Here is a 27,487-nt window from a genome sequence, read left to right as displayed (position 1 = left end):
TATTCCTAACGTTATATATAATTACTGTAACTGACAGATAATATATGATACATCCATACCAAGAAATACCCAGCACAAAAGGAATGGAGGGCTGACACACGCTACACCACGGATGAACGTTGGAAGCACCAGGCTAAGTGAAAGGCAGACATAAAAGACGACGCATTGTGTCATTCTACGTGAGCCAGGCATGGCGGCTCACGCCTGTCATCACAGCACTTTGCGGGGCCAAGACAGGAGGATTTCTTGAGGCCAGGAGTTGAAGACCCGCCTGGGCAACAGCTCGAAACTCCATCTCTACAAAAAATACCAAAGAGGGCTGGGCATGGTGGCTCACGTCTGTAATCCTAGCACTTTGGGAGGCCGAGGTGGGTGGATCACTTGAGGTCAGGAGTTCAAGACCAGCCTGGCCATCATGGTGAAATCCCATCTTTAAAAAAAAAAAATTGAAAGAAACAAACAAACAAAAAAGGCCGAGGTGGGCGGATCACAAGGTCAAGAGATCGAGACCATCCTGGCCAACATGGTGAAACCCCGTCTCTACTAAAAATACAAAAAATCAGCCGGGCGTGGTTGCGCATGCCTGTAATCCCAGCTACTCAGGAGGCTGAGGCAGGAGAATCACTTGAACCTGGGAGGTGGAAGGTGCGGTGAGCCAAGATCACGCCATTGCACTCCAGCCTGGGCAACAAGAGCGAAACTCTGTCTCAAAGAAAAAAAAAAAGAATACTGAATCAGCGGTGACTCCACCCAAGGGCACCTCTGGCCTGCCAAGCCAAACCTAAGGAGAAGATGGTAAAACTGACAGACTAGGCCAGGCACAGTGCTCACGCCTGTAATCCCAGCACTTTGGGAGGCTGAGGCGGGTGGATCACCTGAGGTCAGGAGTTCAAGACCAGCCTGGCCAACATGGTGAAACCCCTTCTCTACAAAAATATAAAAATTATCCGGGCATGATGACGGGTGCCTGTAATCTCAGCTACTCAGGAGGCTGAGATGAGGAATCACCCGAACGTAGGAGAATCACTTGAACACAGGAGGAACTGCTTGAACCTGGCAGGCAGACGTTGCAGTGAGCCAAGATTTCACCATTGCACTCCAGCCTGGGCAACAAAGCGAGACTCTGTCTCAAAAACAAAAACAAAACAGAGTAATTTTCCCTACGCTCCTGAGGGGTTCTGAGGGCCTAAACACATGCTTGAAGTCTCCTGACTTCTATCAAAGGGCAGGAGAGAAGCCCTTCCCCAGCAGTTCATGAGCTCAGCTCAAACGCTGGCATTTTCTTCTTGGTTTCATTTAACAGACCCCGCACTGGCTCCCCACAGCAACCCTGCCAGGTGGACACTACCATGATCCCCACTTTCACATGAGGAGGCCGAGGCACAGGCTGGTTAACAAGTTGCCCCAAACCACCAAATTGGTTAGTGGCAGAGTCAGGGTTTGTACCCCAGCCCTCCAGCTCCAGAGTCTCTGTTCTCAACCTCCCTCTCTGCTGCCTCTCCAAAGAGGATGCAGAGTCCTTAGGACGCAAAAAACTCTGAAAGTGATTCAAAATGACCGTGCTCTGAGGAGATCTGGTCCTGCCCCGCCAGTCCCGGGTGGTGGCCGAGCTCCGTCCATGTAACTCCATCTACAGCGCTGCCCCATCCAAGGCCTGGGGGCCCCCTCCTCCCGTCCACCTTGGTAACCAAGTCCTGTATCAAGCTCTCCTCACAGTACCCAGTAGAGGGTGCTCTTTCTCAGGGAGCCTAGCCAATAGAAGGGAGTAGCTGAAAGGTAATATTATGGGATGCTTGTTTTTAACTAGTTCTTGGCATATTTCAAAAACATTTCAGCCCGGCGCGGTGGCGCGTGCCTGTAGTCCCAGCTACTCCGGAGGCTGAGGTGCGAGGATCGCTTGAGCCCAGGAGTTCTGGGCTGCAGTGCGCTATGCCGATCGGGTGTCCACACTAAGTTCAGCATCAATATGGTGACCTCCCGGGAGTGGGGAACCACCAGGTTGCCTAAGGAGGGATGAGCCGGCCCAGGTCGGAAACGGAGCAGGTCAGAACTCCCGTGCTGATCAGTAGTGGGATCGCGCCTGTCAACAGCCACTACACTGCAGCCTGGGCAACACAGCGAGACCCCGTCTCTTTAAATTAAAAAAAAAAGGAAAGAAAAAAACATTTCAAAGGAATTATGCAAATATAGAGTGACAATGTAAGTCTAGGTTAGAAACAGAGAACAGATTTTCATTATTACGGGAAAAATCATTTGACCACCTTCCCGTGGTTATGTGAAGGTGAAGTCAGTGTGTGTTGTTCTCGGGGAGGCTGTAAGTAAGATCTCTGGTTTGCTGCGTGAGGTTCAGCAAACAGCTCTCTCCCGGGATTCCAGGGTGCGATGTGGACCAGTTGGCATAGGAACCCAGAGATGAAGTTGGGGACAGCCATTCGGGTGGTCTCGGATGTGCTGAAGCAGGCTCAAGGCAGGGAAAGACCTTAAGGGGACTCCCTCAGAGGGGAGGGGAAGAGAGGAGGCTGGCCACAGTTCAGGATCTAAAATTTCGTGGAGCCCAGGTTCCCACATTGGGTAGGGCTGAGTGACGTTGCTGCAGGCTTGGAGGCTCTGGTGGGTGTCCTGCTCTAAGAGATGATGGCTGAACATGAGGTGGCGGAGAGAGGAGCAGCTTTAGGGCACCGGAGTGGGATGCCACCTCGGCCCTGTGCAGGTGGGCTGAGCCCGTGGATTGTGGGGCAACCCTTACAACAGCGACACCTTGTGGCCACTATGATAACGAAGTGCACACATTTAATTAAAGACTGGAATTCTTGGATAATACAGGGTGATCAAGCGGGGAGAATGAGATTCTCTGCCTATGGAGGTAAAGGCTTGCACAATCCTCTGGAAAAGCGGAAGTGCAAGAATGTGTCCCAAGTTGACACAGGTTGTACCAGGAACCTCCAGGGTCCCAGATCAGTCCACCCACAGTGGGTATCCTTGTGCCTCCGGCTCTGGGATCAGAAAGGACGGGCTGATTTAGTTCCTGAAGGAAACCATGTAGCCCTCACATGTGTCACGAGCATAGAGGAAACGTGCTACCTTTATTAGGTTCACCAGGGAGCTCTGCAAGCCTGAGGCCATTCCTAGGTCCAGGACAATCTGCCATTAGCCCTGCCCATGGTAACTTTATGCCAGAGAGCACCAGATCAAGGACATACCAAACTTCCCTCTTCACATACACACCCTCAGAGGTTTCTCTAAACTTAATCACCCCTGGCCACACCACCAACAACCGCTCAAACCCCTCCCCAGGACTGGAAGCGTATCCCAGGCTCAGCTGCCCTTCTCTCTCTCTCACAAGGCTGCATTACAGGAGCACATGCATCGGTTCTTCTGAAACCAGCCATTCATCTCACATTTCTTCTTCCTCATTTTCAATTCCTATTTTTCTAATTGTTTCCGATATTCTAAATGTCAAGAAATTGATAAGTGTAAAGACTACTTTCCTACCAGGCATGGTGGCTTGCACCTGGAGTGCCAGCTACTCAGAAGAATCACCTCAGTCCAGGAGTTTGAGGCTGCAGTGAGCTATGACCGTACCACTGCACTCCAGCCTGGCTGACAGAGCATGACTCTGTCTTTAAAAAAAGTTTTTTTTATTTAATTTAGAAAATAAATACTACTGGCCAGGCGCAGTAGCTCACACCTGTAATCTCAACACTTTGGGAGGCTGAGGCGGGGGATCACCTGAGGTCAGGAGTTCAAGACCAGCTTGGCCAATATGGTGAAACCCCATCTCTACTAAAAATACAAACATTAGCCAGGCATGGTGGTGGGCACCTGTAATCCCAGCTACTCAGGAGGCTTGAACCTGGGAGGCGGGGGTTGCAGTGAGCCGAGATAGCACCATTGCACTCCAGCCTGGGAAACGGGGCAAAAACTCTGTCTCAAAAAAAATAATAAGAGGTCCGGAGTTGTTAATCATACCCCTTTCCCTTGTCAGTGCTAAGCCAATTATGGAGCAAGCATGGAGCCATGGGAACTCCACGGGAACACACTGGACTTTTCAGTCCTTCTTATGATCCACGCCCCTTCCTGCCACGAAGTCCGTGCAGGCTGTGCCCTCTGCCTGGTTAACTCTTCTCCATGCATCGGATCTCGGATCTGAACTTCAGCATCACCTTCTTAGGGAAGCCTTCCCTGAGGAGCACAAGTCCCCTCTCCAGGCTATTATAAAACTCCATTCAAGGAGTTCTCCTCTAAGAAGCTTTAAAAAATACTTTAGTATATCTAATCAATAACTTCCTGAAGGTACCTAGCCTGGACAATATGGTGAAACCCTGTCATCTCTACTACAGATACAAAAATTAGCTGGGCATGGTGGCACCTACCTGTAGTCCCAGCTACTCGGGAGGCTGACGCAGAAGACTCGCTTGAACCCAGGAGGCGGAGGTTGCAGTGAGCCGAGATCGCACCACTGCCCTCCAGCCTGACCAACAGAGCGAGACTCCATCTCAAAAAATAAACAAAATGGCGCTTCTGCCTGGTCCTTTGGAAAACCTTGCCCCGGTAAAACAAGGCTCGGCCTTTTTGTAATCCTTCCTCCGTCTGGAAGAAATACAAACATGTGATAACTATAACAAGGAGATCCTGCTACCCCCCAAGAGGTGAGTTATATGAGTTACAAGCAGCAAAGGAGCAGAATGAAGGCAAAAGGGTTCTGGCTGCTGCTGGAAACTGAGGCCACTTCTGGGCATCCCCCCTCTACCCCCAAAATGGAGACTGGACCCAACAGCCGTTGTCAGGCAGCTGACAGAACAGCAAGCCACCAGGAAGGGGGAAGACCCCTCTTCCCTGACCCTTGCCTTCCAATTTCTCTCTAATGCCCTCTACGGAAGAACCTAACAAGAAGCCGGCTGACAACTCATTTAGGGTCCCAGCCACAGGATCACAGAGCAGGCGTTAGAGCCGAGACCCCATACCTCCATAACAAACTCAGTCCTCCCCTTCGCATGCCGGGCATCCATATACACCCTTCCACACACATTTTAATCACCAGGTAACACCACCACTTCATGCTGTAGCCTAGTAAGATACGATATCCTTCACACAGAGGAAGACACTCTCTCTTCAGCGTCAACAGTCGTAGCCCTCGCTGTGCAATGTTATTCTTCAAATTCAAATGTAATCCCATCTGGATATTCTGACCTGAAAAAAGACACAAAGTCTTTCTAGTCCCGTCTTCATAATGTGTCGTAGACCATACATAGCTGCTATTCCTTCCTCTGCCTGCCTGTTCCGTTTTTCCTCTGCTCTCGGCCAATACCTCAGCCGTTTTGGGCTTTGGTCTTGTTTTGTCACCAGACAGGGTGACTTTCAATACTCGTTCCTAAAGACTCTGAAACCTCAGTGGTCTTGTGTTTTTTTATGTACTTTTCTATTAAACTTTACCCAGGAACACAGAAGTACTAAAACATATCCCAGAGAACCCTCTGGGTTCCAGACATGGTCCGTTTCTGCCCCCGTTGCATAACAGCACCCAAATTTCTCCTTGATAATCAGAGGCGATCATCTCAGCCAGTACAGCACATCCCTTCTTTGCCTGCTGGCTCAGTGGAATGAGACCAAAATAGCTATCTAACTTCCAATCCAATGGAACCATCATGTTGCATGAATGACAGCATTTCTCCTTGGAAACCCACACCTCTACACCAGCTGAACCCAAAGATACAGGGATGGAAATCACGTTTTGTAATTGGGTTGGGTAGTGAGAAGCCACTCCTGTTAATTTCCAAACGTGTGTATTCTTTTTTTTTTTTTTTTTTTGAGACGGAGTTTCACTCTTGTTACCCAGGCTGGAGTGCAATGGCGCGATCTCGGCTCACCGCAACCTCTGCCTCCTGGGTTCAGGCAATTCTCCTGTCTCAGCCTCCCGAGTAGCTGGGATTACAGGCACGCGCCACCATGCCCAGCTAATTTTTGTATTTTTAGTAGAGACGGGGTTTCACCATGTTGACCAGGATGGTCTCGATCTCTTGACCTCGTGATCCACCCGCCTCGGCCTCCCTAAGTGCTGGGATTACAGGCGTGAGCCACCGCGCCCGGCCCAAACGTGTGTATTCTAAGAGAGCACCATATATGGGCCACTCATTCAGAGCAAATACTGCCTCCTTTAGACGCGATATTTAGAACGTCAATCTTTCAGGTCTCCAAACTGGCACCACAACTGTCTCCAATAGCTCATTCCGCCATTCTCTCAGGCTGATGGGGCATGTCAGAAGCTATGTTATAGCGAATGCCATGAATAAAGGTTTGAGTCCACGGATGATGGTGTCAGCAAAAGCATCACAGACAGGAAATGTATTAATATTTACATTAGTAAATCCATATCCAGAATGCATGTCTATTCCAGTGAGAACAAATTAGCATCCCTTTGATGATGGAAGGGGTCCAAATTAACTAACCTGTCACTAGGCGGCTGGCTTGTAATCTCAGGAAATGGTGCCATATCAGGGGTTGGCAGACTTGGCAATCACAATGGCAAGTAGCCAAGTGTTCAGGTTACCCAGTACTAGGTAACCGCTCCAAAACTCAGTAGCTTGGAACATTATTTATCTGACTCACAAGTCTGCAGTTTGGGTAGGAGCTGGAGGGGACAGTTCACCTCTGTACCATTCTGCATCAAAAGACTGGGAGCTATAATCCCAGGCTCACTCACGTCTGACAATGGGGACGTGTTAGAACACCTGTAAGTATTCTTCGTGAGACGAATGCCCTTTGGTGAACTTTCATACAAGACATATCTTCACTCTGGATCTAAAGAGACCCATGTACATAACTCCTCCTCAGAAATCCTTGCATCAAACTTCCATATTGTATAAGGTAGGTCAATATTTGAAAAATTTGCATAACTCAGTAAATAGTTTCCAAATGACCAAGGCAAGGTATTATAAAACCATGCATGAGCAAAATACACATGCACAGACTAAATGATTCTAAGGTAACAAGAATTTTTTAAATTGTGACATGCTTTCATAGTCCACCTTGCAATGAACCTTCAAGAAACCAAAAATAAACACCTATTTCACTCTGGTGATCTCAAGGAATATCCACAATTATCTGAAATGGCTATTAAAATACTCCCTCTTCTGAGTGAGGCTTGATTTTCTCCACATACCTCAACTGAAAAAAACATACTGCAAGAGACTGAATGCTGAAATAGGAGAATGAGTTGTCAATTTGCAAAAGCCTAACAAAATGCCGATTTTCTCATTTTCTTTGGAGGGTAACCATTTTAATTAAAAAATACGCTATTCATGGTGACAGCATACAATGGGCTCGGGTGGGGGGGCTTCGTTCTGCTTTTCCTCTGTAACTTTTCCCCATTCAGGCTCAGTTCACCTTTGTGAACTGTTTAACTGCTTCCTCCAAAATCTAGGCCCGTCTTCAGGTCAGCGTTGCACACGAGACTGCAGTACTTTTCTCCATGCCCTGACCACGTTCAAGCTGCTCTCACGCTCCTCCTCCTGCTTACACATCTCATTCTGACCACTCTCTTCATCAAAGTCCTCTTCATCTGTTTCTTGCAGAATTGTCTTAGTGGATTTTTTAGAGCTTATTTACTTTTTAGTCTTAGGAAAATGAAAAGATATACTCTGGAGATATTAAAAGAAAGTATTATAGCAAAGTCGAAGCACTTAAGTTGGTACTAGAAAAATATAACTATTGGCTGGGTGTGGTGGCTTACCTATAATCCAAGCACTTTGGAGGCCAAGGTGGGCAGATCACCTGAGGTCAGGAGTTCAAGACCAGCCTGACCAACATGGTGAAACCCCATCTTTAAAAAAAAAAAAATTGAAAGAAACAAACAAACAAAAAAGGCCGAGGTGGGCGGATCACAAGGTCAAGAGATCGAGACCATCCTGGTCAACAAGGTGAAACCCCGTCTCTACTAAAAATACAAAAAATTAGCTGGGCATGATGGCGCGTGCCTGTAGTCCCAGCTACTCAGGAGGCAGGAGAATTGCTGGAACCCAGGAGGCGAAGGTTGTTGTGAGCCGAGATCGTACCATTGCACTCCGGCCTGGGTAACAAGATCGTACCATTCCACTCCAGCCTGGGTAACAAGCGTGAAACTCCGTCTCAAAAAAAAAAAAAAAAAAAAAAAAATTACTAGTAAATGGTCAGATACGGTGGCTCAGGCAGGTAATCCAAGCACTTTGGGAGGCTGAGGTGGGCAGATCACCTGAGGTCAGGAGTTTGAGACCAGCCTGACCAATGTGGAGAAACCCCATCTCTCCTAAAAATACAAAAAAATTAGCCAGGCATGGTGGCATATGACTGTAATCCCAGCTATTTGGGATGCTGAGGCACAACAGCTTGATCCTGGGACGCAAAGGTTGCGGTGAACTGAGATCGCACCAGTGCACTCCAGACTTGGCAACGAGCAAAATTTCTCCTCAGGATTACTAGTAAAACATATTCAAAATACTCTGTAAAATTTAACATCCAAAGATCACCGCCTCTTTTAGCGTCAAGTAAACCCAGCAATGTTCTATTCTAATGCTGCATTTAAATGGAGGGAGGAGGCTTAATGAATTAAGGTTTTGTGAAGGAACATTAAAATTTCTGAATACAGAACTCTTAAGATTATTGTTATAATCCTCAAGACATAGTTTTTTTTTTTTTTTTTGAGAGAAAGAGAGAGGCTCGCTCTGTCACCCAGGCTGGAATGCAGTGGCACAATCCTGGCTCACTGCAACCTCTGCCTCCTGGGTTCAAGTGATCCTCCTGCCTCAGCCACTCAAATAGCTGGGACCACAGGCATACACCACCACGCGTGGCTACTTTAAAAATTATTTGTACAGACAAGGTCTCCCGCTATGTTGCCCATGGTGGTTTCAAACTTCTGGGCTCAAGTGATCCTCCCACCTCAGCCTCCCAAAGTGCTGAGATTACAGGCCTGAGCCAACAAGCTCGGCCAGCACATCTAACCAGTAACACTAATGTTCAAGGGACCATGAGTACACGTTAAAAAAAATCACATCTAGGCTCACTGTTAGCAAAAATCTTTAAAAATGAAACAATAAAGATTAGCATGGCCCCTGCCCAAAAATGACATGTAAATTCATGAAGTGTTTCAGTTTTTTTTTTTTAAGTCCCATCTGGATAAACAAGAACATTCAATAGCTGAAAGATACCAGGCAACAACAATCCTTGTTAAAAGTCCAATTAATTCAGTACAGTTGTGACAAAAAGGAAAGAGTAATCCCAGCACTTCGGGGGGCCGAGGCGGGTGGATCATGAGGTCAAGAGATTGAGACCATCCTGGCCAACACGGTGAAACCCTGTCTCTACTAAAAATACACAAAAAAAAAAAATTAGCTGGGTTTGGTGGTGAGTGCCTGTAGTCCCAGCTACTCGGGAGGCTGAGGCAGGAGAATTGCTTGAACCCAGGAGGTGGAGGTTGCAGTGAGCCGAGATCGCACCACTGCACTCCAGCCTGGCGCCTGGTGATGAAGCAAGACTCTGTCTGAGAAAAAAAAAAAAAAAGAAATGGAGAACAAGTAAGCCGAATGAAGGAGGTGGCAGGAAGCCAGCTGTGGTTAGAAGCAGATCCCTTCAAACAAGCCGAGCAAATTCTGCTGCTTTGGAAGTTACTCCCGTTGCCCTCCTGCCCTCACTTTCCCTCTTGCACTGCTGCTGTCACTCTTGCCATCTCAACTTATCTGCTGCTTTGCATTTTAATTCTTAACGTCTGTCAACCTCTACCCAAGTACTGACCACTTCAGTATCTCTATCAAAGGGGACAAATGTTGTCCTTTACAACTTGCGTGTTATTTTAATGCTGTGTTGTCTACTGATATTTTTGGCTCATGTTTCCAAGGTAAACCCACAAAAATAAACAAGTATAGACAAAAAAAAAGCTGACAATAATTTTACACAGGGAAAAATGCCATTAAGGCTCAGAATAAGTAACAATTTGGGGAAAGTAAAAAAAAAAAAAAAAAGTCACGTAAACTTTTTAGCTATGACAACTGCCAAAGCTGCTACAGATTAGCGCTACATACCAAAGCTAATCATCTCATTCCATAAAGGCCATACCAGGAAACACAGCACCCACCTGAAAAACCACTGTCTAAATACAAGAAGGAATACACAAAATGCAACGGTTTTTGTAAGGCATCAACACAAGCACATTGTTCTTTGAAATTTAAAGAAAAAATTTATTGAAGATCTGAAAAACAATTCCTAAAAGATTGAATTTTCCAGAAAACTAGCTACACAATGCATTGCATCTATCATGTTAAAACGTGCATTAGACACAAATACAAAAACCATGAAACAAGCCACCATTCTTCAACAATTTGAGCAAAGATAAAATGCCTAAGTAACAACATGGATGACTTGCAAAGGATGGGCTCTTTACTTTAAGCACCATTAAAAAAAAAAAAGGAGCACAAATGGATGAGTGTGTTCAGTTATATACACTGAATTGAACCTTTGGCACTAGGAATCAGAGCATTTTGTCATATAGCATTAACACGTATTATAAAAGTGCGTAGTGTCAAAGGAATAGAACCACCAGCATTCAAAAGCAGCTTTGTCAACTAGGCAATAAAACACTCTACAGCATATCCCTCTGTTGTCCATCATTGAATACACTGGCAGCAACTTTAAAATGAAAAAAAAAAAAAAAAGAAAAGAAAAAAGGAGCTATTACCCCTTTTATTTTCTCTGTTTAAAATCAAACAGAAAACAAACATCAATTGTTATACACTAACATCTTCAAAGCACATCATTTGTACAAGAGATAGACTAAGAACAAAAATGTGTTTACGGAGATCCAAACATAAGTGAGTGAGAGCGCCTCTCACACAGCTTTCCGATGGTACTCAGGAGGAGCCACTTCATAATCACTGGCACTAAACAAAGTTGCAGAATTCTTTGCCAGGTACCTAAAAATAAAATATTCATTACAAAAAAATTTTAAAGGTCATTATCTTTATCCAAATTTTTTCCTGTTTATTATGTACATAAGCCACAGAAAACACTTTCCTAAAATACATTAAACCAGACATTATCTCACAGTAAAACCACATAATTACAATTCAGGAAAATAAGGTTATGTAACAAACAACACTATGCATATATAAAGGAATGAACTCTGGAGGTACTCCCCTATTTCTAAGTAGAAAAGAACAGTTATGTCTTCAGAGTACCAACCTGGGAGCTTGAACTGTCTTTAAGAAACAGTTATCACCCTATTACATGACAGTATTACCCTAAAAGACCATCTAGACATTTTCTTAAAAAAAAAAAAAAAATCATCATCATCATATTGGCCAGGCACAGTAGCTCACGGCTGTAATCCCAGCACTTTGGGAGGCCGAGGCGGGCAAATCACCTGAGGCTGGGAGTTCAACACCAGCCTGACCAACATGGAGAAACCCCGACTCTACTACAAATACAAAATTAGCAGGGGGTGGTGACAGATGCCTGTAATCCCAGCTACTTGGGAAGCTGAGGCAAGACAATCACTTGAACCCGAGAGGCGGAGGTTACAATGAGCCGAGATCGAGCCATTGCACTCCGGCCTGCACAACAAGAACAAAACTCTGTCTCAAAAAAAAAAAAGAAAAGAAAAAGAAAAAATCCTATTAGGCCAGGTGGGGTGGCTCACACCAGTAATCACACTACTTTGGAATTGGGAGGCCGAGGCAGGAAAATCATTTGAGGCAAGAACTTCAAGACCAGCCTGGTCAACATGGCAAAACCCCGTCTCTACTAAAAATACCAACATTAGTCAGGCATGGTGGTGCACACCTGTAATCCCACCTAGTTGGGAGGCTGAAGCACAAGAATCACTTGAACCCAGGAGGTGGAGGTTGCAGTGAGGCGTTATCACATCACTACACTCCAGCCTCAGAAACAGAGCAAGACTCTGTCTCTAAACAAACTAACGTTTTCAAAAAATCATTGAATGTGAAACGTCAAGGAGTAGAGCACATTTCATAAAGACACAGGTCCAAAGAAGGTATTTATCATTAGCAAAGCAAAGCTGATACATTTTGCCTGGATTCTTAAGTTCATGTTGCAGTTTTAAATTTATTGCAAAATAAATGATTGCAATGAGAAAATTCATTTACAGAAACATACAAAGTAGGAATGAAAAACTCCCCCCTTTCCTCCCAACCCCATGCCCAACTAACAAAGATCCACTTTGGAAAGCCAGATGTTACGCAAAGGTAAAACACACCATACTTCTCTCCTACAACTGGGCTGTCTTTCCATTGAAAACATGGACATCTTTATCGGTACGTTTAGGGTGACCTCATCCTTTTAATAACTGCTTGTTTCAAATTCTTCACTATGATAAAAATGCCCTCCAAAACTTGTAGAAATCAGGATTGCCCTTCTCTCCATTTCTTTAAACATTTAAACCTCAGCCGATCTGATAAACGCTGCTTTACTGACAGTTTATACTTTTACCATTATTTTTTACATACTTTTAATGGTCCTTTGTGCTGCCACTGCTGTAAATTTCCTTTCCTACTTTTCACTGGTTTGTTCATTTCTTATTAAGAATTGTATATTAAAGGTACCAGCAATTTATCATACATGGAACACTACAACACCATGAGAATATTACATTTGTCCTTTCACTGTCTTAACGGTTTTAACTTTAAACTTCAGACTCATCTAGGGTTTGGTACATGACAATGTGAGTTTAACCTTGTTTTCTTCCAAATTGTCGGCCGTCTCATCAGCAATCTACCAGACTGCACTGCTTTCCCCTATTGCACTGAGACTCCCACTGTCTATTTGCACTTATGTATACTGCTCCATTAACCGTCTATCTAAGCCTGCACCAATACAATATTTAATGTTTTAGCATCTATACTGCCAATCCCTCCCATTACACACTAATTTTCAAATTCTTGTTTATAATACCAAGCATAGACTTACTTTAGGAAATCATGAAGATAATTCAGTAATAAAGCAAGGCTCTTCTCATCCAGAGGTGTATAGGCCAACATTGCTCCAATTCGTACTGTTTAAACAAGAGAATTTATCGAAAGTTACATCCAAGGTAGCAGCACTTTAACCATGTATTTTAATTATGTGAGCAAATGCAAATTCCTTTAAACTATATGATTTTAGGCCAGGCACAGTGGCTCATGCCTGTAATCCCAACATTTTGGGAGGCCAAGGTAGGTGGATCACTTGAGATCAGGAGTTCCAGACTAGTCTGGCCAACATGGCAAAACCTCATTTCTACTAAAAATACAAAAATTAGCTGAGTGTGGTGGTGGGCACCTGTAATCCCAGCTATCTGGGAGGCTGAGGCAGGAGAATTGCTTGAAACGGCAGGCGGAGGTTGCAGTGAGCTGAGACTGCATCACTGCAGTCCAGCCCGGGTGACAGAGTGAGACTCCGTCTCAAAAATAATAAAATAAAAATACATAATTTTTAAAACTCTTACTCTTAAAGATTTTTTTGCTATTTAACATTCTAGATAAAAGTTCAAATTAAAATGGAGTCATGTTTTGGAAAGTTAATTATCTATTATTCATTTAGGGAAGACCCCCCTGAAAAAGTAAAATTATTTTCAACATGACATTATTACCAAATAGTCTTAGTAGATGTGGCGCTCCATACACCTGGGACATGGGTGCATCAGGGTGATCTGCAAGAATTTCAGCATACTGTGGTCTCTCAAATTTGTAGAGTAGCTGGGTACCCAACATTACATTGAAGTATTCTTTTATCCCTGCCACAACTTCATTAACTGCATACTCCCTGATAAAAGAACAGAAATATTCCAAAACTGGTCAATGAAAAGAACTGAGATAGAGAATAATTTAATCAACCAATTTAAAGAATTAAGAGTTGAGCTCGTAACAATGAACCCACAGCTGAGTTTTTAAAAAGGCACATGAAAGCAGCGTTTGACAAACTTACATTTTCATATGGTTATGCAAATATTTACATGATAGCTTAAATTTTGCCTAAAATATTTACTATCTGGCCCTTTAAGAAAAAGTCGGTCAGCCAACTCCTACGTCAAAGCAGTGAAATTCTATTTTGCTAGTTTCTGGTGGTATGTTTCAGAGACAGTACAAGTTGCAGATGATTTATTTAGAAACCCATTTTTTTTTAAATGTCTTTGAGTGTATCTGAAAGGTGTATATTCTTACTTATTATCTGTGTTTCCACGAGATTTCTTGTAATTTGCATAATCCTCAAGAATGGAATCCACATTCTTCTTGGCAGGAAGATAAAAGAGCTATGAAGACAAAAACATGCTTGAATATAAGCACTCTTTTTTTAAAAAAAATTACACCAGGAAAATTTTTACACAATTAAAGATCACCTAACAGTATTTCAAATTAGGAAAGACACTATTCAGCACTTAAAACATGGACAATGTGGCTCAGAAACTAAAAATTTAATTACAAACAGTTTCCAACTTACAATGGTTTGACTTAGTTTTCCAGCTCTCTGCTGGGCTTATTGGGATGTAACCCCATTCTAAGTTATGGAGCATCTATATATTTAAACATCCAAATGTGGCTAGTGAAGCCCTACTGGACAGAACAGCACAGCTTTAAAAAATATCAAACTGTCAGACACACATAACAGACACGAATGTGCCTTTGTGGTATTACCAAGTCATCATTTACTGTTATGCATATTATTTGCTAGACCTAGTCTAAAGCATTAAAATAGTTATCTTTTTATCTTCTCATCAACATTGTCAAATAGGAACTATTATTCCATTAAATGCAGAAACAAAGGCACAAAAAGGCTAAGAAACTTGTCCAAGCTCACAAACAGTAAGTGATACAGCCACGGCTTGAATCTTTGCAGTTGAGCTGTAACTGAATAATCCTCCAACGGATTCAAATCAGAATTCAAACTATGTCCGTATATTGTATATGACTGATATGTCTTAAGTCTCATAATCCTCAAGCAGTCCCTAGTCATCTCCCCCCACCATCCCTAACAATACCTATGCCATTTGTTTAAATAGCTTCATTTGTCCTACAAAATTCTCAATTATAGAGTTCAATGATTGATAAACATGTCGCTCGATTAAACATCCTATTTCCTGCAAATTAATAATAGACTCAGGAGCTTAGATTCAGCTTCTTTTCAGCGTCATGAATATCCTATAGGTGGTGACAGGTGCTTTCTATGGCCTACCATTAGCAGTGACGAAAAGACAGTAACACATGCTTCTTTGCCTTTACGAATTTTCAGAATTAGTTCCTGCCCTAGCAATCTCCAAAAATTAGTTATTGCCACCTTTATCATTACAAACTCATAAAAGCTTTTTTTTGCTAGCAAGAATGTAGAATATTAGCTTAACAATCTGGGTAGCTTGCAATTTACCTGCTTTTGCCTGGTAATTAAGTCCCAGTCATCAACAAGCCACGGTTTTAGTTCTTCAGGAATCTTTACTTTAACTTCAACTCTGTTCATGAATGTTTCTTCCTATATAGAAATAGAAGAGTATTTAAAAACCTATCTTTATCACACCACTGCATGCCAGGCTGGGCAACAGAGCGAGACACCATCTCAAAAAACAAAACAAAACAAAACCCCTATCCTTTCTTGCTAAATACCAAACATGGAAGGGAGTTGACTTTTAGAGGCATTAGGTATAAATTCTGAAAGTAGCTAAGCATACAGCTGGAACTGTCATTTTTAAAAATTGTAAATGAAAAAGACCACACACAGCTTTGCTGCTGGGAGAAAAGAATCTGAACTTGAACCATAGTCTATTTAGTGCATTATCACATGAAGGTAAAAATTATTCAGTAAAATTCCTCTTGTTCAGGAAATGAAACACCCTGACTTGATACAATTTAACTTAGTATTTTCACATTTACCGCTGACATCAAAACAACTACTCCAAACACAATCATCTTAAAGATCCATCTTGAACTCATAAAAGTAAATATATTGGTTTCTAATAGTTTTCAAAAACTGCCCCAAAATGCCTATTTTCAGATTCTACTACTTTTTATAAGCATACTACTGCTTTATAACTTGAGCTTCAGATATAAACTATGCCAGTTAGAAATTAAAATTCTAGGCTGGCTGCGGTGGCTCATGCCTGTAATCCCAGCACTTTGGGAGGCTGAGATGGGCAGATCACGAGGTCAAGAGATCAAGACTATCCTGGCCAACGTGGTGAAACCCTGCCTCTACTAAAAATACAAAAAGTAGCCAGGTGTGGTGGCACGCACCTGTACTCCCAGCTACTTGGGAGGCTGAGGCAGGAGAATCACTTGAACCAGGGAGGCAGAGGTTGCAGTGAGCCAAGACTGTGCCAGTGCACTCCAGCCTGGCCAACAGAGGGAGACTCTGTCTCAAAAAAAAAAAAAAAAAAGGAAAAGAAAACAAACAAAACTCTATTTTCAAATTCGTATCTTTGGAAATTATAAATTAGGAATGAGACACTTTGCCAATTATATATAAAAATTCTGAACTATTAAGTACTCATCCACATATGAGAACCTAATAGGCTTTCTTGGTATTTTTATGGGTTAAACCATCATGTAATTTAATAAACCATCTAATGTGACCTAAAAAGTGTATCCAGTCTAACACCAAAGACATAGTCTTGTAGGTGAACATGAAGCTTACACAACAAATGATGATCAATTAGGTAGGTAAATCTAGAGCTACAGGTGAAATAAAGATGCACAGAAACATGTCCTTCACCCGCAAAAGAGAAAATGTTTAATTTTGGGAATTAACCATGTAAGCAAAGCTTATGGAGCATCAAAGTTCTATGATTATGTGATATAACTGAGACTAAAAATCCCAACACGCTATTCATAAACTCAAGACAAACTCACATTTTCAACAGTGGGATCTACCCGGGCCCTTTTCTTCCGAGGAGGCTGAGGGGTCTCGCTGGTACTGCCACCATCTCCATTTCCAGGTGCTGTAAATGTTGGGGGGGGGTCTCATTTTAGCTAATTTAACAAACTCTTTAAGGAAAATAGTCTCTTGACACATTCTCCCTTTTCATTTCTCCATTACACAGCTGTTACCGGAATCTAAGTTAAAGAATCACATTCCTACCAAAAATACAACTTTCGTGAAGAGCTCTACCAAACATTTAATACAGCCAACATTTAGCATCACCATCTTCCATTTATTTAAAAATGTTATCTTCTCAGTGGGAGTTATTAAGACTAAAACAGATGAAAATAAATGCTCACAAGCTTCTCCTTGGTAAAAAGAGGTCTCTACTACCATGTACCTGTTTTATAACACTCCTGTGAGACTCCATTTGAAAAAATCAATAAACATAAGCTTACTCCAAAATTTCCTACTTTTCAAAATAGTGCAACTCAAAATGTCAACGTTATAAAGGTAACATAAATTTCATCAAGAAAGTTAATATTCTTACTTTTCTGTTTGTTCTTTTTTGTTTTCCTAAAAGGAGAGAAAAAGAAAAAAATAATTATTTCCAGTAAAACTGCCTTTGTTTCAATTTCCTTTATCAGGGTTAAGTTCACAGAGAAATACTAACTTGGATAAAAGATAATGTAGTAAATATGTGTCCTACTCAGACACGAGGACTTTCATATTAATAGCTGGTTAAATTCCCATCTCTCTCCACATAATAGAATAAAATAAAATAAACCACGCTAGGCACAGTGGCACATGTCTGTAATCCCAGCATTTTGGGAGGTGAACGGGGGTGGATCTCGAGCTCAGAATTCAAGACCAGCCACCGCAACACAAGGAATCCTGTTCTCTATTAAAAAAAAATATATACAAAAAAAGAAACTGGGCATAGTGGCACACGCATATAGTCCCAGCTACTTGGGAGGCTGATGTGAGAGGATGACTTGAGCCCAGGAGGCCAAGGCTGCAGTGAGCTGTGATCACACCACTGCACTCCAGTCTTAAAGCAAACCAAGAACAATTTAGTAAACAACTTCCTTCTTCCAGGGTTATATTTATGTATGTTAAAGTACATATTACATTATCAGGTCCACCAAAAAAAAAAAAAGTGTCAAAGGTTAAAATTGTTTTCCAATTATATAATTTTGTTCCCTAAATATTAATTTTTAGATTTGTGTATTTGTTTTGTTGTTGATTTTTTTTGTTGTTTTTGAGACAGTATTGCTCTTGCCCAGTCCATAGAGTACAGCGGCACAATCATGACTCAATGCAGCCTCGACCTTCTGGGCAAAAGCAGTACTCCCATCTCAGCCTCCCAAGTAGCTGGGACCAAAAGCACACACCAACATGCTGAGTAAATTCTTTGTTTTTATTTTTTATTTTGCTGAGTTAGGGTCTGTAGTACTATGTTGCCTAGACTTGTATACTTCTTAAATACCAATCTGTTACTCTATTCTCACTGGTCTGAACTTTGTTTCACTTTATTTCTTCTCTAAGTTATTCTCCCTCTTGTTCAACACTACACACTCCACATCCCATATTCAGGACAACGCTCAAGTCTCTGCAGCTTGATTAACCTAACAGCAACCTAACTCCTATCTACTTATATACTGCCAAAAGGAAATTACTAATTGTGCTTTTTAATTTTAATTTTTTGACATGGAGTCTTGTTCTGTTAGCAATCTCGGCTCACTGCAACCTCCGCCTCCTGGATTCAAGCAATTTTTCTGCCTTTTCCTGCCTCAGCCTCCCAGTACCTGGGATTACACCTGCCAACACACCGGCTAATTTTTATATTTTAGAAGAGATGGGGTTTTGCCATGTTGGCCAGGCTGGCCTCAAACTCCTGACCTCATGTGATTCACCAGCCTGGACCTCCCAAAGTGCTGGGATTACACGTGTGAGCCACCACGCCCAGACTAATTTTGCTTTCGTTAACGTTATTATTTCTAGACCACAAGAAAAAGTTTACGAAGCCCATGATTATGGATTACTTTTGATGGAACAATACTATAACATCTGTATTTTTTTTTACTTTTCTGTAGCTTTAAATACTTACATATGTTATTAACTAAATATATTCGTTTAATTTAGGTCTTATGACTTGACAGTTCAAATTAACTTATGTTTGGATAAAAACACAAAAATCAGGCCGGGCGAAGTGGCTCACGCCTATAATCCCAGCACTTTGGGAGGCTGAGGCAGGTGGATCATGAGGTCAGGAGATGGAGACCATCCTGGCTAATACGGTGAAACACCCATCTCTACTAAAAATACAAAAAATTAGCTGGACGTGGTGGCATGCACCTGTAGTCCCACTACTTGTGGGGTTAAGTCAGGAGAATCTTTTGAGGGAGAAGGCAGAGGTTGCAGTGAGCCGAGATCCCGCCCACTGCACTCCACCCTAAGCAACAGAGCGAGACTCGGTCTCCCAAAATAAAAAAAAGAAGCCACACACACAAAAATCTGAGCAATCTGAAAAATAAGATTTTCTCTTGTCTCTGTAAGGTTAGTTTTGCAAATATCTGTTGGACTGCATTTCTGGGTCAAAGTCAATCATGAACTTTACTTGCACATGTCAATATGTGGAGACCAAGAGAAACCAAGGGTCCTTACACTCAATCCTTTAACGACTAATTCTGTAATATAAAATTATAACACTGACAAGTGATCTCAACTCAAAAGTAAAAGATCTATAAAATATACAGGTTCAGCATCCCAAAGCCAAAATGCTCCAAAAATCCCAACTTTTTGAGCCAACATGAAATTCAAAGGAAATGCTCACTGGAACATTTTGGACTTTGTATTTCAGATGTCCAACAATTAAGTACAATGCAAACATTCCAAAATCACGTCCAGGCGCGGTGGCTCACACCTGTAATCCCAGCACTTTGGGAGGCCGAGGCGGGTGGATCACGAGGTCAAGAGATCGAGACCATCCTGGTAAACAAGGTGAAACCCCGTCTCTACTAAAAATACAAAAATTAGCTGGGCATGGTGGCGCGTGCCTGTAATCCCAGCTACTCGGGGTAGGAGAATTGCTTGAACCTAGGAGGCAGAGGTTGCGGTGAGCCGAGATTGCGCCATTGCACTCCAGCCTGGGTAACAAGAGCGAAACTCCATCTCAAAACAAAAACAAAAACAAACATTCCAAAATCAAGAGAGTCTGAAATCTGAAACTCTTCTGGGCTGAACCATTTCAGGTAACAGATATTCAACATGTACACTTCCATGAATCCCATAAAACTGGACATTCATGCTTCAAACTTCTAGACTCTGGATCCTTCAAAAGACTCAGGAGCCAATTTGAAGAGGCTCCTATCATCCAAGGATGAGAAATTTGAATTTTAAGACTTTATTTCACCAGGGGTGGTGGCTCACACCTGTAAATCCCAGCACTTTAGGAGGCCAAGGCAAGTGGATCATGAGGTCAGGAGTTCGAGATCAGCCTGGCCAACATGGTGAAACTCCATCTTTACCAAAACTACAAAAATTAGCTGGGCATGGTGGCATGCGAGTGTAATCCCAGCTACTCAGAAGACTGAGGCAGGAGAATCCCTTGAATCTGGGAGGTGGGGGTTGCAGTGAGCCAAGATCGCACCACTGCACTACAGCCTGGGTGACAGAGTGAGTATGTCTCCAAAAAAAAAAAAAAAATTCATAATACTATATTAAATGCAAATAACTTATGGCATACCACCACATGGATTTCTATATAACAATTTTTAGGAGAGTAATAAAGAATTAGTTATAAACTATTATTTTATTAATAAAAATCTTGGTTTTCTCTATAAAATTACTGCCTTTTAAGATGAAATTACTATGAAATGCTAATGAAATATACTACAGTTTTCAAAAAAACCAGATCATGAAAACATGACACCACTTATAAAACTGGACAATCCTCAAAGTTACACACTTCCTTCTTGCCAAATCAATTATCTTCTCACCAAAAAGTTAAAAAAAAAAAAAAAACTCCGAATGTATTAAATATTAAATACCTTCATTAGCAAGACTTTACTTATTTTTAAGAGGCAAAGAGGGCAAGTGGTACAATCACAGATCACTGCAGTCTAGAACTCTTGGCCTGAAGCAATCACTCCCACCTCAACTCCTAGAGCACTGGGCATAACACCCTACTTTTTTTTTTTTTTTTTTTTTTTTTGAGACGGAGTTTCGCTCTTGTTACCCAGGCTGGAGTGCAATGGCACGATCTCGGCTCACCGCAACCTCCACCTCCTGGGTTCAGGCAATTCTCCTGCCTCAGCCTCCTGAGTAGCTGGGATTACAGGCACGCGCCACTATGCTCAGCTAATTTTTTTGTATTAGTAGAGACGGGGTTTCACCATGTTGACCAGGATGGTCTCGATCTCTTGACCTCCTGATCCACCTGCCTCGGCCTCCCAAAGTGCTGAGATTACAGGCTTGAGCCACCGCGCCCGGCCAACACCCTACTTTAAGTAGAAAAGTCAGATCATTAAGTCTGGCAAGAAATAAAATGACCTCTTATAAAAGTCATGATCTTTGGTTTTTCTGTTTATTTTGAGACAGAGTTTCATTCCTGTTGCCCAGGCTGCAGTGCAATGGAGCTATCTCGGCTCACTGCAACCTCCGCCTCCAGAATTCAAGCGATTTTCCTGACTCCGCCTCCCTAGTATGTTGGGATTATAGACATCCGCCACCACGCCCAACTAATTTTTTCACTATGTTGGTCAGGCTGGTCTTGAAGCCGACCTCAGGCAATCCACCCACCTCAGGCTCCCAAAGTGCTGGGATTATAGGCCTTAGCCACCGTGCAGGTCTTGTTTTTATTTTTATATTACAAATACTTAAGAATACTTATTAAGTTACCACTCTTGTCATCCACTTTCAGGAACATAAAACTTTTTGGTTTTTTTTTTTTGAGACAGGTTCTCACTCTATCGCCAAGACTGAAGTGCAGCCTTAACCTCCAGGGCTCAGGTGATCCTCCCACCTCGGCCTCCTGAATAGGTGGGACTACAAGCATGTGCCACCACTCCTCCCAATCCCAGCTAATTTTTTTTGTAGAACCGGGGTCTCCCAATGTTGCCCAAGTTAGTCTCAAACTCCTGGGCTCAAACCATCCTCCTACCTCAGTCTCCCAAAGCAGTGGAATTACACATGTGAGCAACAGCACAGGCCTACATAAACTTTAAATATTCTCACTCTAGGCTTGTTACCAAGATGTTCTAAATTCCAGACTTAACAAGATGCAATGTTTTGGGCTGGGAGCACTGGTTCACACCTGTAATCCCAACACTTTGGGAGGCCAAGTTGGGTGGATCATCTAAGGTCAGGAGTTCAAGACCAGCCTGACCAACATAATGAAACCCCATCTCTACTAAAAATACAAAAATTAGCCAGTCATGGTGGTGCATGCCTGTAATCCCAGCTACTCGGGAGGCTGGGAGAATCACTTGAACCCAAAAGGCAGAGGTTGCAGTGAGCAAAGATCATGCCATTGCACTCCAATCTGGGCAACAAAAGCAAAACTCTGTCTAAAAAAAAAAAAAAAAAAGTTCAAGACCAGCATGGTGAAACCCTGTCTCTACTAAAAAAATACAAAAAAATGGCTGGGCGCAGTGGCTCACGCCTGTAATCCCAACACTTTGGGAGACCAAGGCGGGCACAGATCATGAGGTCAATAGATCGAGACCATCCTGGCCAACATGGTGAAACCCCATCTCTACCAAAAATACAAAATCAGCAGGGCGTGGTGGCACGCACTTGTAGTCCGAGCTACTCAGGAGGCTGAGGCAGGAGAATCACTTGAACCCGAGAGGTGGAGGTTGCAGTGAGCCGAGATTGCACCACTGCACTCCAGCCTGGAGGCAGAGCAAGACTCGGTCTCAAAAAAAAAAAAAAAAAAAAAAAAAAAAAATTAGCCAGGCATTGTGGCGGATGCCTGTAATCCCAACTCCTCTAAAGGTTGAGGCAGAGAATTGCTTGAACCCAGGAGGCAGAGGTTGCAGTGAGCCGAGGTCACGCCACTGCACTCCAGCCTGGCGCCTGGTGATGGAATGAGACTCTGTCTCAAAAAAAAAAAAAAAAGAAAAAAAAAAAGTAATGGTTTTCTTGAAGGTGGGGACCGGGAGGGCAGTTGTTTAAAACCTTAACTTCTCGGCTGGGCGCGGTGGCTCAAGCCTGTAATCCTAGCACGTTGGGAGGCCGAGGCGGGTGGATCACAAGGTCAAGAGATCGAGACCATCCTGGTCAACATGGTGAAACCCCGTCTCTACTAATACAAAAAATTAGCTGGGCATGGTGGCGCGTGCCTGTAATCCCAGCTACTCAGGAGGCTGAGGCAGGAGAATTGCCTGAACCCAGGAGGCGGAGGTTGCGGTGAGCCGAGATCGTGCCATTGCACTCCAGCCTGGGTATCAAGAGCGAAACTCCGTCTCAGAAAAAAAAAAAAACAAAAAAACACCTTAACTTCTCATATATTCTTACCATGGGTTTCACCAAAGTGGGGATTAATTCATACGGATTTTTAGCGCTTACCAGTACTTACTTTTTAGGTTTGAAAAGGCTTGCCATATTCCTATTGTATTTAAATTTTATAGTTGAAAAAAAAAAGGCTTGCCAAAAAATTATCTCAAAACTTATAGCCACTAATACTACCTTTGTAAGAGAAAACATTACATACACATATGTTTATACACACAACTTAGAGGGAGGGGGAACGTGCTGAGGAAAATTAAGGAATATGTATTTTAAATGATTTTAATGACCTGATACCTGAGGAATGGGATTCTCACTGGTTCCGATAATGTTCCAACGCTTCCATTTTCAACACAGTCTAACACATAATGAGTATCAAATATTATCTTCACATATAGCATGCAAAATCAAAACAAAGAGCTTCTTACACTTCAACATTTTTCTGTTGCAGACCAGATGTCTTCTTTCCTGGGGCAGCCCCTCTCATCTTCCCCTCTGCATACTGCTCCCTTCAAAAATAATTTCAGTAATGTCATCATAAAATGAGCATTTATGTGACAAAATAAATTATGACAGCCTGATTCCATTAGGAATTTATATTCAAATTCTGGCACCAAGTTTTTAACAAGTTGGACAGAGATCATATATTACCAAAAAAAAAAAAAAAAATCAAACAAAACACTCAAGTAAAGAGCAAAGGGCTCAATTAAAACCAATATAATAAAAAGTGACTGTAGGCCAGATGTGGTGGCTCATGCCTGTAATCCCAGCACTTTGGAAGGCTGAGGTGGGCAGATCACCTGAGGTCTGGAGTTCAAGACCAGCCTCACCAACATGGTGAAACCCCATCTTTACTAAAACTACAAAAATTAGCCAAGCATGGTGGCATGCACCTGTAATCCCAGCTACTTGGGAGGCTGAGACAGGAGAATCGCTTGAACCCAGCGGGGTAACTTTTACGCCACTGCACTCCAGCCTGGGCGACAAGAGCAAAACTCCGTCTAAATAAATAAATAATTTTTTAAAAAGTGACTGTTAGTAGATTGTTCTCGTATCACTGAAAACTCCATTTCTGTTTTGGAATTCACTAATCCCACTGTTTCATTTGTTCCCATTTCCCATTATCTTTTTAATTTTTGTAAATATACATTTCAACTTTGAAATTACATAGTTTTTCAAGGTCCCTTTTCCTGTGCTTTCAAAGATGAAAGACAAAATAGGAAATGTCTCGTTTGCTTTGTTTCCCCATCAAATGTGTCTTCCACAGAGCTCCCAAAATAAGAAAGATGTTTTTATCAATGAGTTCATACCTACAGCAATTTCCAACAACATTCTGCTGTTTTCTACCTAGGTCTAAGGATAAGCTCAAGTAATGGCAGGTATGCTATGTCCTTTGCCTAGAAATGACTTGTTTGATCACTTGAAGTCAAAGCTGTAACACAGCAGCTGAGAGACACCAAGAATCATTTTATAGGCAGGGCGGGCAGCCAATGTGATCTCCACTGTTCATTCCATGTCCAAAAATTAATCTACAGGCATTTGTCCTTAATATTCAGTTCACAAAACAAACTTACTGATTGGCTTTTTGAAGTTCTCGCTGTTTCTGCAAATTGGTGTCCACATATTTGAGTACTCGGCTCTCTGGAACCCACTCATCCCAACTGAAAAAGAGGAAAGTTAAAATTTCACTCAAAAATACTCTGTTCTCCAATTAATTTTCTGAGATCCAAGCGGCAAGACTGGATTTCTCTGAAGTAACTTGATGAACTGGCACTACAAATATATTCTCGACTAAAACGAAAATCGAATGAAGTCTGTTCTGTAAAAAGGAAAACTTTTTATTTTCAGAAGTAGCATTCCAAATCTAAGCTGCCAGAGTCTGAAAGTAGATTACTCAGATCATTTTTAGAAATGGTTTAAGGTTTAAGAGTATAGCACTTAACGTAAGATTACCTAAGTGATTAGCCTTATCTTAAAGAGTTTAACCGCCAAAAATAAAGCACAGAAATCAAAAACACTTTTTTTTTGGAGATGGAGTCTCGCTCTGTCGCCCAGGCTGGAGTACAGTGGCTCGATCTCAGCTCACTGCAACCTCCACTTCCTGAGTTCAAGCAATTCTCCTGCCTCAGCCTCCTGAGCGGATGGGACTACAGGCACATGCCACCTTGCCTGGCTAATTTTTGTATTTTTAGGAGAGATAGCGTTTCACCATGTTGGCCAGGCTCATGCCCGTAATCCCAGCACTTTGGGAGGCTGAGGCAGACAGATCACAAGGTCAGGAGTTCGAGACCAGCCTGATCAACATGGTGAAACCCAGTCTCTACTAAAAATACAAAAAGTTAGCCAGGTGTGGTGGTGTGTGCCTGTAGTCCCAGCTGCTTGGGGTGGGGGTGGGGGCCTGAGGCAGGAGAATCACTTGAACCCAGCAGGCGCAGGTTGCAGTGAGCTGAGTTTGTGCCACTGCACTCCAGCCTGGGCGACAAGAGCAAGACTCCATCTCAAAAAATAAAAAAATTTAAAAATAAATAAAACCAACTGGATAATTAGCTGTGTATAATGACAAAGTTCCATACAGCTCTCTGGATTTTCATTTCATCATCTATGAAATGAGGATAACAACAGTACCTATCTCAAAAAATTGTTGTAAGAATACATGTAAAACACTTGAGAATCCCTGACACAAAATAACAAACACTAAAGGTATGTCAGAAACATACAAAGAAGTCTACAATACTCAAAACATCATGTAGATTCCTTTAGCTAAATCTGTAAAGTATTAAAATGATTTGACACCATTCTTCACCTTCATTCACTCACAAATGAACACATACTAACTTTTGAGGCAGATTAGAAAGCTGGCTTTCTAAATTAAAGTCAAAACCAACTCTCTTAAAAATATTAAGGCATTCTGGCACTTCAAAAAGCTTGTTCAAAACAATTTCTGACTCTGGTTTTTCCTCAAAAAAGTAAACAAAAACAAGGTTATTTCTTAGGGAATGCTAAATTTTTTGAGCAGTAAATCTTTTCTCCTGCTGATGGAGCTCCTTTCGTGACACAATTAGGTGTATTCTCAAGGTAACCAATTTAAAAAGGTAACCAATTAAAAAAAATTGTTTAACACCTTCTTTTGTTTCATAATTTCCCACCTCTGACCTCTTATATAATACAGCCGAAAGGAAAATAATAAAAAGCAATCTTCAACATGATTTCCTAGAGAAAACTTCAAAACATGCATTTACCTAGAGGTCAGGAGGGGGTGGTGTACTGAGGGAGCTCCTTCAGGAACAGGAAAAAGGGCTACAAAATCCTCATGTGTCTTCAAAGATTTTTCAGAGCGCCTGGGCCTCACAGCACTTCTGATACAGACAGCATAGTACAAAGTGATCTCAGTAATCAGGTGCAGAATTTAGCTTCAGCTTTATTAAGATTCATTTACAAATGGAATATTTGTCTGTGTCAACAAATTCCAATGAGGTTTGAAAACTTAGAAATCTCAATCCTCTATTATGTTTTTGAAAAAAGATTAACTGAAGTTTAAGAAAATTCCAATTTGGGGATTAAGGTTTTGTTGAATTTTAATAAGTACCCCACAAACCATTTTCAAAATGAGAAGGTTATTTTGGAGATATTTACGTGTATTTATATCTATTCCAATTCTAAATCAAAGGGAGTTAGCCAATTTTTAATTACCACAAGGTTCCATTTTAGAACCTTACAAACCCCTTCCCACTGATATACAAAATGTATTTTAAAAAAGCACCTTGTTCTAAACACCAAGTTACAGCCAGAGTTTCCTTTATATGTAAAGAGCTGAAAATCCTTGCTGAAGCAAAGAAAAATGAAGTGGACATCTTTTGCTCTAACGAACATGACTACTGGGGTAATAACTGAAGGTCAAACATTCAGAAATTTTTATACTTAAGTCAAGCGTAAGAGAATTTCAGAATTTTCTAAAGGTCATTTGCGAGTGCAATTCCCAAATTTACAATGATCCATGTTAATAACTGAAGGCCAAACACTCAAAAAATTTTATATACAGGTCAAGCATAAAATAATTTCCTAATTTTCTAAAGGTAACATGACTAATACCCAGAGTCACAATGATCCA

General features: G+C 42.0%; 1 protein-coding gene, 1 long non-coding RNA gene and 1 pseudogene across 4 annotated transcripts in view; 1 reads left to right on the top strand and 2 right to left on the bottom strand.

The window, feature by feature from the left end:
- Positions 1–7,722, bottom strand: LOC135270557 (uncharacterized). The gene is made up of 2 exons (XR_010338706.1): positions 4,965–7,722; positions 1–4,590 (listed from the first exon to the last, which is right to left on the bottom strand). It is a non-coding gene; the product is annotated as an uncharacterized LOC135270557 (long non-coding RNA).
- Positions 7,723–9,033: 1,311 nt separating this feature from the next.
- Positions 9,034–9,131, top strand: LOC135270575 (U6 spliceosomal RNA; annotated as a pseudogene).
- Positions 9,132–10,695: 1,564 nt separating this feature from the next.
- Positions 10,696–27,487, bottom strand: part of MORF4L1 (mortality factor 4 like 1) — a 29,727-nt gene continuing 12,935 nt past the window's right edge. Inside the window, exons 4-13 of one of the 3 annotated variants that reach the window (XM_064366112.1) lie at positions 26,619–26,735; positions 24,954–25,040; positions 23,808–23,888; positions 17,417–17,442; positions 16,857–16,945; positions 15,382–15,483; positions 14,184–14,272; positions 13,613–13,785; positions 12,952–13,036; positions 10,696–10,940 (exon numbers count right to left, since the gene is read on the bottom strand). In XM_064366112.1, the coding sequence (XP_064222182.1) occupies positions 10,856–10,940; positions 12,952–13,036; positions 13,613–13,785; positions 14,184–14,272; positions 15,382–15,483; positions 16,857–16,945; positions 17,417–17,442; positions 23,808–23,888; positions 24,954–25,040; positions 26,619–26,735 (934 nt within the window). In that variant the 3' untranslated portion in view covers positions 10,696–10,855. The remainder of the gene's footprint in view (positions 10,941–12,951; positions 13,037–13,612; positions 13,786–14,183; positions 14,273–15,381; positions 15,484–16,856; positions 16,946–17,416; positions 17,443–23,807; positions 23,889–24,953; positions 25,041–26,618; positions 26,736–27,487) is intronic. The other 2 variants (XM_064366113.1, XM_012474848.3) reach the window with 2 other exon arrangements.

Source organism: Aotus nancymaae, unplaced genomic scaffold, assembly GCF_030222135.1.
Source record: "Aotus nancymaae isolate 86718 unplaced genomic scaffold, 86718_ANA_hifiasm-v0.15.2.pri h1tg000064l_0, whole genome shotgun sequence".
In the NCBI taxonomy this organism is placed as follows: Eukaryota; Metazoa; Chordata; class Mammalia; order Primates; family Aotidae; genus Aotus; species Aotus nancymaae.
This window is presented reverse-complemented; position numbering and strand designations above follow the sequence as displayed.